Source organism: Limulus polyphemus, unplaced genomic scaffold (genome assembly GCF_000517525.1).
Source record: "Limulus polyphemus unplaced genomic scaffold, Limulus_polyphemus-2.1.2 Scaffold2676, whole genome shotgun sequence".
Classification (NCBI taxonomy): Eukaryota; Metazoa; Arthropoda; class Merostomata; order Xiphosura; family Limulidae; genus Limulus; species Limulus polyphemus.
Window position 1 is genome coordinate 134,055 of NW_013668286.1, and position 11,215 is coordinate 145,269.

Genomic DNA, 11,215 nt, shown 5'->3' on the forward strand with positions numbered 1-11,215 from the left:
TGAAAAGTTTCTTGCTTGTGCCCATTTTTAGAAGATTGACTGAGGCATGAGTGGATTTACATGGCTCAAGCACTCAACAGGCACGTCACATGATTATTATACTTTACATTTGTAAAGAAATGGAATGTTCAGCAAACTTAATTTGGTAGAATAAAGTGATAAATGAGTGTGCTGTAATGCTAAAATATACTGTTACAAGAATCTTTTTACATAACAAGAATATAGTATCTTAAGTGATGTATTAATTTACATTTATTACAGGTGTTTTATTGTATTCTTCTTTTCAAATGAATAAACATTTGGGTACAAGATGGATCTTTATCCCAAATGCTGAATTAACAATTTTCCATATGAAAGTGCACTCACACAAAAATCCAAACACACTAATGATATTTTTCTCAAATACTTTTTCATGAAGAAATTTTAGCAAATAGGATAGTATTTGTTTCTAAAGAATCTGTGCAAAAACAAAACTTCCATCCTATAAATTTCTTTATGGTAGTGGGTAGGAAGTTTTATTGCTCCTTAATGACATTTTCAAAACAAATTTTTGAATACATGAGTCAATTGCACAAAGGCACAGCTTCTCCAAATAATCTGTAAAAGTCACAGAGTTTTATCAGAAAATATTGTTTCTGAATCTAACTATCTATTCAAACCATCTAAAAATATTGTCTGAAGAGCTGCAGTTAAATACCACTAATAACACTCTGTGGTTAACAATCTAATTAGTTGTTTGCTAGAGAGGAAGAAAAAAAATTATAATTAATTTTTTATTAAATGTATTTTATCCCTACAATTGTTACATATAATTGTGGAGAACCTGAAAATCAATCAATCAATATAAATACAAGTGATTACTTTGAAGATATAAAAACAAATTTAATGTACATTAATTTTACTTTTATTTATTACCTACATTGTTGAAGAACTTGAAAACATATTCAATCAACATGAAATGTGATGATTCTTGTATTACCTTATAAAAAAAAAGAATACAATATGATATTAATCCTTACAATTATTACAAAATTACACATAGTGTTATATTCAATATACTTTAATCTTGAGCAACTAATGGTCAATGTCTGTGTTCTCAAAGCTCCACATTACTTACTTGGCAGCCCAATTCTATTAGAAAAAAAAGTTTTTTTGTGCTTTTTCTGAATTTTTTTTCCCCTTTCTGAGACTGACATGATGTAGCCACTTAGAATGCTAACACATAAAATTTTATTAAATACAACAACAAACTTTCAATTCATTTTGCATTTTAACAAATATGTGCTTATCATTTGGTCAGTTATTTCTATTTCTTCTTTTGTATTATTATAATCCAAGATTATATGAAGTAATTTATCTTGCTTACTTTCACTTAAATCTGAATCAATATTAATACCATTTTTACCTTTCTAAGTCAGTGCAATATGTAAGACTGATAAGCACTAAATACAAGAAGAATTCTAAAACTCGTTACAATTGCTTGTGATTAACTTTTGAATCTGCCATGATACAACCAGCCTTTGATGATATTATATCCATTTTAACTCAAGTATAATACAGAGTAATATCATATAGAGTAAATCTAGATGCTGTATAATTACATTTAATAATCCCACTATATATATATATATATAACATCTAGTAGTATACACAAAAAATTAGCTTGATGTCAAATTTGAGCCCCGATGGTAGTTGGCTCAAAATTGTGGAATATTTTTTATTTTGGAAACTCTTATCAACAAAACCAGAATAACATACCAACAAAAATCATCAAAATATTGTTAATATATTACAAACACAAAAAAATATTGTATAAGGCAAAGATAATTGGTGGTCAAAAATGGTGGGTTAAATGTTGTAATTTAAAAACAAATGTAGTAATATGTAACATGTGAGAGGATAATAATTAAATTTCTTTAATTTATTATATCTTTCTACTTCACTTTCACTTAAATACTGTTACATTTAATTGTTGAATCCCAAACAGCTAATTAAATATTCACTGGTATCATTGTATCACATTAATAAAATTATCAGGTGGGACTATTATAATTTGTCTTCAAAAACTAAATCATAGTTACATTTATATTGGTAATATGAGATAAAATCAGATTCACAAATAAGTTTAAAACTTCAAGTACAAATAGAACACCTCTTTTTAACCAGTCAATCACCTTAAGAGTATGGCTCCAAAGTTCTTTCTTTGGCCAATTCTTTTAAATTATCTGGTGAAAATAATTCAAAGTTCAGTCCACATAAATGATAACAAATCTGTTTATTTCTCCTTTGACTTTTCTATAGGATTGAACATTGGTACACTATTATAACTCGTAAGTTTATGTTTACTGCACTACACTCATAAAAAAATCAACTTACTTGTACCTCCTGGCTGAAAACAAACTCTACCTGAAACAAAAAGACACCCTGACCAATTCACCTTATTATCTTTTTAAGTATCTTTGGATGTGTCACTGACCCCATATTTATAATTATCCTCAAAATCTATGAGAAAATTTACTGTAAAATTTCCTAAAATTTTTCAGGTGTTCTAGGTGTATCTGATCTTAATGCCATCACTATGACCTGAAGATCCCTTTAGCTAAAAACAAACTGCAACACTAAAATATTAATTTTTAACACTGTCTCCTTCCTGGATAATAAAGGTTCTTGAAAATACTAATACAAAAATAAAATACTACATAAAACTGTCGTTTTGCCAAGTCTTTTTTATGATTTTCTCTTTCAAGGTCCATGGTATACAGATGGGATGGCTTCTTGTCTCTTGTTGTCATTGGATGTCCAGTCACTGTGGAAATTTTTCATAGATAGGTAGTCAAGTGAATTCATTGATGGATCCATCCTTGATGTCCCTCTGGAAGTAGTCTCGAAAGAAACTCCGAACTCCCCTGCAGGTTGAAGTTCCACTGCCAAACTCTTCTCCGAAATTACCCATCAATATACTTTCAAACATGATTATGGTGGATGACTTTTGGCTTGGATTACCTAAACTTCTGGACTCTGCAAACCACGTCAATGGTTCTTATCAGCACAGCATATGGCTCCTCCCAACACCTGCTTAACTTTGGAGTTCATCCTTTCTTATGGTTGGGATTGTATAGCCATACCATGCCATCTCTGTGGAATCCAGCCTTATCAGTATTAACATCATTGTGACTTTTTGTTTTATCACTAGCTCATTTAAGTCTTCCTCAGGTAAAGTCATGTATAACATCGATGATGTTTCTTAAACTCTCTGCATATTCAGTGTAAGATTCTTCTGAGTGACTATTCTCTGGATGAGAGTACAGAAGTTACAGTGGCACTTTTAAGTGCTCTCCCAAACATAGTAATGATAAAGTGTTGCCAGAGGCTTCATGAACTGCTGTACAAATCTTGAGACAAATTTATTGATGAGCTTTCTTGCTAGGGTTTCTGCTTCCTGGTTAAGAATAACATATGTTTTTGGCCAGTTAGTAAAATAGTTCATCACAACCATGATATATTTATTCCCACTGTCATTCTGTAGCAGTAGACCAAGCACAATACTGCTACAGCTGCCCATTCTTTCATGGTAATTTTTGCTTACAGCACAGTTCACATGTTTTTTTTTTACCAATTCTCCTCAGACCCCTGGCATCCAACCCAGTAGAAATGTTCTCTTACTCACTCCAGTGTCTTTTTAACACTCAAGTGCCCAGTCATTGGAAACTTGTGGTGATGACAGAGTGCTTCAGAATGTAGACACTGCTGGGGAAGTACAAACTGTAGCCTTTGCTTCTGTCCACTGGTATCTTCCCACTTCCAACATAATAAGTCCTTTTGTAAGCATAAGGAATTCCACTGTGCCCAATACATCTTTGCTTTTAGGCAATATGGAGCAACTGTTTACCATGAGTATATTTCTGCACCATTCATAAGCCACTGAATATTGGTTTAAAGCTTTTATTTTTTGCCTGAGCATCTATCAGATGAGTGTTGTACCACATCAGTTCCTTAACATTATTTGTGGATGCCACATCTTGGACTAAACTCTGCTGTACTTCTTTCCTCTTCTCCTAGTGCTTACACTCTTCATTAACACATGGTCTTTGTGATCATCATTCCCATGGCTCCATCCAGGGTGGTACACAATATTAAAATTATATTCCTGAAGTTTCTGGAACCATCTTGCTATTTGGTCTTCTGGGTTGCAAAAATACCCTAGCCAATTCAATGCTCCATCAATCAGGAAAAAACAAACAATCAGGGCACATCCACCTCAATCTGCCTGGAAACTATACAAGGTCTGCAGTAGTTTGCACAAACTGACCTGAAGACAAAAGACTTTCAAAATGTCTTCCTCTACATTTAAGCTGCACAAATAGATTGTATAGTCACAATGGTGTTTTCAGTTGAACTCTTGAGCCAATGCAGAAAGAGGTGTGGCTGGTTTGGTCTTTGCATTTAATAATTCATTTTCTACATGCTTCATTCTGTCAATGATGTTCTTTTCTACCTCATTTATGTCATTCTTTACTACATTCATGTATTTTTGTGCTTTGCTTTTGACTTTCTCATTGTTCTTTTGTACTTTTTCAACATTATTGTTGTAATTTGTCTGTAAATCTCCAATAGCTTCATTGCTCTTGTCTTTAATCAGAGTATTTTTACATTTAATTCTTCTTTAAATAGTGCATCTCTTTATTTTAACTCCTCCCTTAAATTCCTATATGTTCTTCTAATTTTCTGTCCCTCTCTTCTTGGTCTTGTTTTAAATGTTTCTGTATCTTTTTTTCTTGTTCTTCTTTAAATGCTCTATCTCTTTTTGTTTGTTATTTTTTCTATTGTTTTCTCTTGTTTAAAATGTTTCCTATTTCACTCTGTGTCCTTAAGCTTAGTCAAAGTTCTATGTTATTTTCACCAAAACAATATCACTTCTGACACATTTTTTAACATTTCTCTTTTGTTGGCAGGTTCTTTTAAATCATTCGGTGAAATTAATTCGAAGTCCAGTCCACATAGACAGCAACAGATTAGTTTATTTCTTCTTTGACATTTCTACAAGCATGACTTGTATGCTGTTGTAACTTGTACAAATGATGCTAACTGCACTACACTAGTGTAAAAATCAATTTACTTGTACTCCCAACTGATAATACTCTGGCTAAAATGAAAACACACTCTGACTAATTAACTCTACTATCTTCTTATCTAACTCTTGATGCTTCACTGACCCCATATTTATAATCTACCCTTGAATGTACTACAAAATATGATGCAAGATCTGTAAAAATATTTCATGTATTCTAGACTTGTCTGATCTTGATGTCATAAATATGACCTGCAGCTCCCTTTAGCTAACGAACAAATTACAACATTAAGAAATATAGCATATGGCAGTATGTTTAAAGGGAAAGGATTAGTTATAAAATAGTAAAATGACAGTTAAAACATCAAAACAGAACTAACAGAAATCATATGCCTTTAATTCAAGCATTTATGAAAAATTTATGAATTTGGCAAAACATTATTACATAAATTATCATATTCCTGCTTTGTATAGTGAGAGTTACACTATTAAACCACTTTATACTCTTACAAGGTTTGATGCTAATCTAAAAGGATTATAAAAATTATTAATTTCAACAGAAATAAGGGTCCAGCAAAAATCTATGAAGAATAGGATTAAGCATTACTAAAAATAATATATAAAATAATAATATTTAGTGCTTTTATTATAGCAGATATCTATCTGTAAATCTAGATGATAAAAATACACACTATCTTATCAATGACTTGACTTACTGTTAAGTCAGCAATCAGCAATACAGAAATGATGAATTAAAAAGTTCAAGCCAGAGCATTTTAAGCAAAGAATATATGGTAAAAAAACATTATTGACCCTTGTCTAATGACAAAAAAGTACACAAGAATTGAACAAAAAAATACATATATGCAGAGATTGTTTTGAATGAAAGACAAAGAACAGAGTTTCAAGTTATTTCATCAGTGATGGAAAGCATGTTAATAAAGAGGACAATATTATTTATTAGCACAATTAAGAGTTGTCTACAGACTACAGTATAAAAAAAAACAGAAAAAACTATTGATGCTGGTTTGTGATCAACATACAATCTAAATATAAATGTTGGAGGTATCCCACACTCTACAAAATTTAGAATTCAAAAACAGCTAAAATGGGATAGAAAAAATACATCATTTTACCCCCCACCCCATGATGCCACGTTAACAGTAGTGAAACATTTCTTCTATCCCATTTTAACTGATTTTGAGTTTTAAATTTTAAACATATAATCTAGATTTAATATATATTTACATAAAGGTCACTATTAACACTTTTTTTTTAATCTTTTTAGAAACAAGAATTCCTCACTAGACACACATAAAATCAGTCTTATGACTGGCAAGTTATACCCATTAAAGAACACAGATGGTTGTCAGTTCTTTAAAATGGACTTAGTTTAATATTTTAAAATTCAGTTCCAAAGTAAATGTGAGAAAAAATTAAGAAAAATGAATGAAGGAATAAAATCAATGTGAAAAACAGATTAAAACACTGTCACGATCAGTAACCTAAACAAGCACCAAGTCTAATTAACTGATGATGCATTTGTGAAACGTACAATTATCTTGTTTTTCCTCAATTCTGTAATTATGGAGTTTCACCAAATACCGATGGCTTCAAGTATCAATTATCTAATTATTAATTAGTAACTACTTTTTTAATTTAGTAACTAATTAATAACTTAGACTGAGGTGATCATTGAGGTGATTAACCATGAAAATGACTGATATCCAATCACCACAACCTTACTGTAAGTTCTTAAAACATTTACTTTTAATCTGAGTAATAACAAAACATAATGATTATAAAGTATATGTCAGTTCCAATTTTGCCCCATATGAAGAAAGGTCCACCTGTCAAAAGTGCTTGGGTTAAAGGGGTTTCTTATTTCTGTCTTATGCAGAAGTTTAGGGTATCCTTGTGACAAAAGTTGGTATGGCTTCAAAATCAGGGGAAAGCACAAGGACTATGGGTGTTGATAAAATATTCCAATAATTAGAAGTTTTGAGATATATGTAAAAAAGACAAGACACATGTTGAATGGTGAAACAACAAAACTACAACTGGTCGCCTAATGGCAAAAGAATAAATAAAACTGGAATAACTGTGTGTAAAGTAGAATGTGAGAGGCACAAGCACTGGTGAAAGGAGGGATAAGAAAGAATCAAAATAATTAACACTTCAGGCAACAAAATGTTTTGTCGATAAAATAAATGCAAGAAAATTGTAGTTGTCACATAAAGTAATACACCATCATCTGTTGAATGACTTAGTATCCAACCCATCTGCCTTGTGGTGAACACATTACAACAGTGCATCACCTGTTGGATGATTTAATAACCAAACCATCTGTCTTGTGATTAATACATACAACAAGTTGTCTGTTTTTACCTTGTGGTTAATAGATAGGGCAATGCATCACTGGTTTTATTAAACTAAACACAAAGAATTCAAAATTAGTTAATGTTTTTAAGAAAACAAAGATTGTTTCATAAACATTCTGTTATCATTATTTTTTGAACCAAAGACTGTATTTTTGGACTTAATCAAATTTTTTCCAATGCTTTAACAGAAAATATACCATATTTTGTAAGTGTTTTGAATAATAGGAATATGTAAAAATTTTATCAAACAAATAATATCTTATTCTACTATTTATTTTGCAGCTTAATGGTATTGTTGTGGGATATATTTTTATCATTTTAATGCTTTTGATCACTAGAGGGAGTTTGTTTACTAACATGAGTAATGACTGGTGAAATATAGAAATTTCATTAATAGTAATTTTAAAGCTTTCCATAGTATGTAGAAAACAGGCAAAAAATAAAAATGTGAGTTAATCAGTCCAATGTCAATCATTAAATTAGAAAGTGAGAGTTAATGTGTCTGCTAATCTGTGATTCAGTTAGTCAGTCAAAATGTTTATCAATTGATAGTGAGGAAACTTTGCAAGTAAGTTAAGCATACAATAGAAAATGCCTAAGATTACAACACATTATAACCTTATGATCATTAAGTCACATAAAAAGGTTCCATAGTTCATATATGCTTCTATCTTATAATAAACTCACTGATTGTCAGTTTAAATGTTTGCATCTCCCACGATCTGAACTTGGGATCATTCACACTAGAAATAGGTATATTATGAACTGAATTAAATGGTTAACCCTCTACCAATTTCTAGTAAGACACTTTTTAACAATTCAAAATACCACATTCTTCTCCTTTCATAAAGCCCTTCCTTAAGCATTATTTCAAAGTTGAAGGATGACAAGTAGTCATTTGTTTATTTTTCTGTGGTTATTTTCTCTGCTTGGGATCAAACTTGAAACCTGCATGCCAGTCGAGAGTTCTACCAAATGAGCTAAAGGGATAGCCCCTTAGCAATTACTAGTAATTATGGCCCTTTTTAACAATTCAACCTATCACAAATGCACAAAAAATATTACTTATTTCATCACTTTATAGCAAATTAAACATATATATATAACAGACAGATAAAATTTAACAATTAATATCATTACATCTTACTGTCATCAGGCAATAAACTTACCACTCTGATTTTCAGGAGCTGTAAGTTGTAGCAATAAGGCTATTTGCTGACGTTCTGACAAAGGAGTAAGGCGTCGTGAGCTAAGTGGGGTGTCTTTTGTTCCTTCACACACAGGAGTACATTTCAAAGTTGAAGTAATCTTTGTTTCTACAGAAGGACTAGTAGTGCTATGGAATTTGGACTTAGGAGTGCTGCTGCTGTTTGGTAAAGTAGGTAATTCTATATGAAAAACTGTAACAAAGGAGATGGAAAAACATTTATTATTAGATTTAGCTAAGATCAAATTTATCACCTAAAGTACAAAATCTTTCAAACTTTAGGGTATAAAACATTACATTATTTTTAAAATAATGGTCACATTCTTTTCAAAAATAATTCCCTGACTTTCCAGGTAAAATTACGAATTTTCGAAATCTGAACACAATTGATATATGACACAATTATACTTATATTTTCTCTCATAATTCTACCTAATTAACTCTGTCTTTAGTTTGTAACTTGGTTATAAAAGTAATAAGAATTTCAAAACATAATGCATCTTCAAACATAGACATTGAAACTTGATGGTGAACACTAAAATGTTGCATTTATATTTATATAATAATATTTGACCTAACCTATGCACTTAGGATGTTTTTAAGTTAGATATGTTGTTCTTTGACTAGAGGGAGATTTGACTTCATGTGATGAGTCCTTGGCTTAACATCTGAAATTTTCTTCAAAGGTTTTGAACAGTTTGAGCCAGAAATAAAGAACAAGCCAGGCTAGAGTTAACAGATATGTTTGTTAGTCAGTTACTAAGTAATCAGTGTATGATTTAGTCAATTTTTTTTCTTGCTGTCAGCCAGTTAGTTAGTTCAGTGTTGTAGATATTGAGCTTGTGTTTGCAACAAAGTACCAGAGATATGAAATTAGCAAGTAAGTGGAATTTCTGTCAAGATTAGTTTATTTGTAAACTTAAGCTTGGCATTAGTTAAGCAAAATCATTAAACTTGTATAAATTGTAGAACATATAAACAAAGATATAAAATGCCTTCATTATCATTAGGTGGACTGGACTTTACATTCTTCTTTTTTTTAACAAGTAATAAAAAGAACCCACCAAACAATCATAAAATATAATGCATTAAATAATTATTACCAAATAATGTAACACAGAGTGACAGATCAAGATTGTGTTAAAATATCTCCATAAACGGCATAGCTATGCAGCATTTTTTCATGGGTGTGCAGGTTCTAAGATAAAAGAAGGGGCAGAAACACAATTTTTCCTGAAATTTTCAAGTCTTGGGATAATTTCCATGACTTATTGAACTCTTTTTTTTTCAAATTTCCTGACTTTTACATGTTTGCTTTCACACTGTTTCACATATGAAACATATCACTGAATAATATATTTTATTAGTAAGCATTGTTTCTTTACTATCCATTTACAGCCATGATATTTGAAACTTAATGACAATCTTAATAAAAAAAAAGTACACAAGATAAATGATGGGAGTGGTATAATCATTTAGAAATGTATAACCATATGACAATTAAGTATCAAGATGTTCACAGATTTAAAAAGACCAAATAATATTAGAAAAGCTCATAGACCTCTCAATTCATACAGTAGTTTTCAGAAATATTTGAATTATTCATGTCATTGTACTCAAAAGATTATCTACAAACAGCAGCCTAAAAATAAATCTTATGAAACATATTCTGAGAAACAAAATATTAATTCTTAATTTTTTTCCCCAAAACACTAACTATTGTAACTCTGTTAGAACTGAAGAACCAGCTTGACATAATTTAATTCAATTCAATGTTGCTACCTTAAACTTAAATGGGCAACACCACCTGGAGCTTTCTCTATTACCATTTTTAAAAATGTTCAGTAAGAAAATTCCTCTTGTTTACAATTTTGTAGATAATCACATTAATGTCTACAACAATTTCTAAAGATATGACCCAACAAAGAGGAAGGTATTATGTGAAATCTCTCCAGTCCAGATTTATTTTTTCATTTTTTTATTTCACGGGTTTTAGGCTTCAATATTAGTTTTTTACAGTTGAACATGAATAACAAACTTTTCTATTAATAGCTCTAAAACTTACTTGTCAAATATTGCACTTCTGATACTGTGAAATAAAAATAAACTACAAAAACCAAGAAAAAATTACTAGGCTATCTATTTAATTTTATCCCATTGTTACGTCTCCGTTTGTTAATTAACTTTCCGTAACTTCGTTCTGACGAAACTTTAGTGACACAAGTCCTTACTTAATAAAACTGGTTTATTCTTTCTGAATATAACTTCACGATACACTTGATTTCAACATTCGCGCTAAAACAAACGCTATAACGAACGTTAACTTCAACAATACTGTTGCGTCAGCGAGTCACATGACCACCGTGACGCAACGTTTCTAGAACTATCATGTACTTTGGCGAATGTTCAGGTTCTTACTAGAAATGGGGTACGCTGGTATATAAAAGAGGAGTAAGGTAATGTGTGGGTAGACAGTGAGTAATTGAACTGCAGTCACAGGGTATTGTTGAAGTTAACGTTCGTTCGTGATACTGTTTGTTTTAGCGTGAATATTGAGAT

The 11,215-nt window shown here is 30.9% G+C and overlaps 1 protein-coding gene across 1 annotated transcript in view; it reads right to left on the reverse strand.

Annotated features, from left to right (window-relative positions):
* Positions 1 to 11,215, reverse strand: part of LOC106467606 (ankyrin repeat domain-containing protein 12-like) — a 75,027-nt gene that overhangs the window by 44,098 nt on the left and 19,714 nt on the right. The window contains exon 4 of the mRNA XM_022395812.1: positions 8,619 to 8,849. Within this exon, the coding sequence (XP_022251520.1) occupies positions 8,619 to 8,849 (231 nt within the window). The remainder of the gene's footprint in view (positions 1 to 8,618; positions 8,850 to 11,215) is intronic.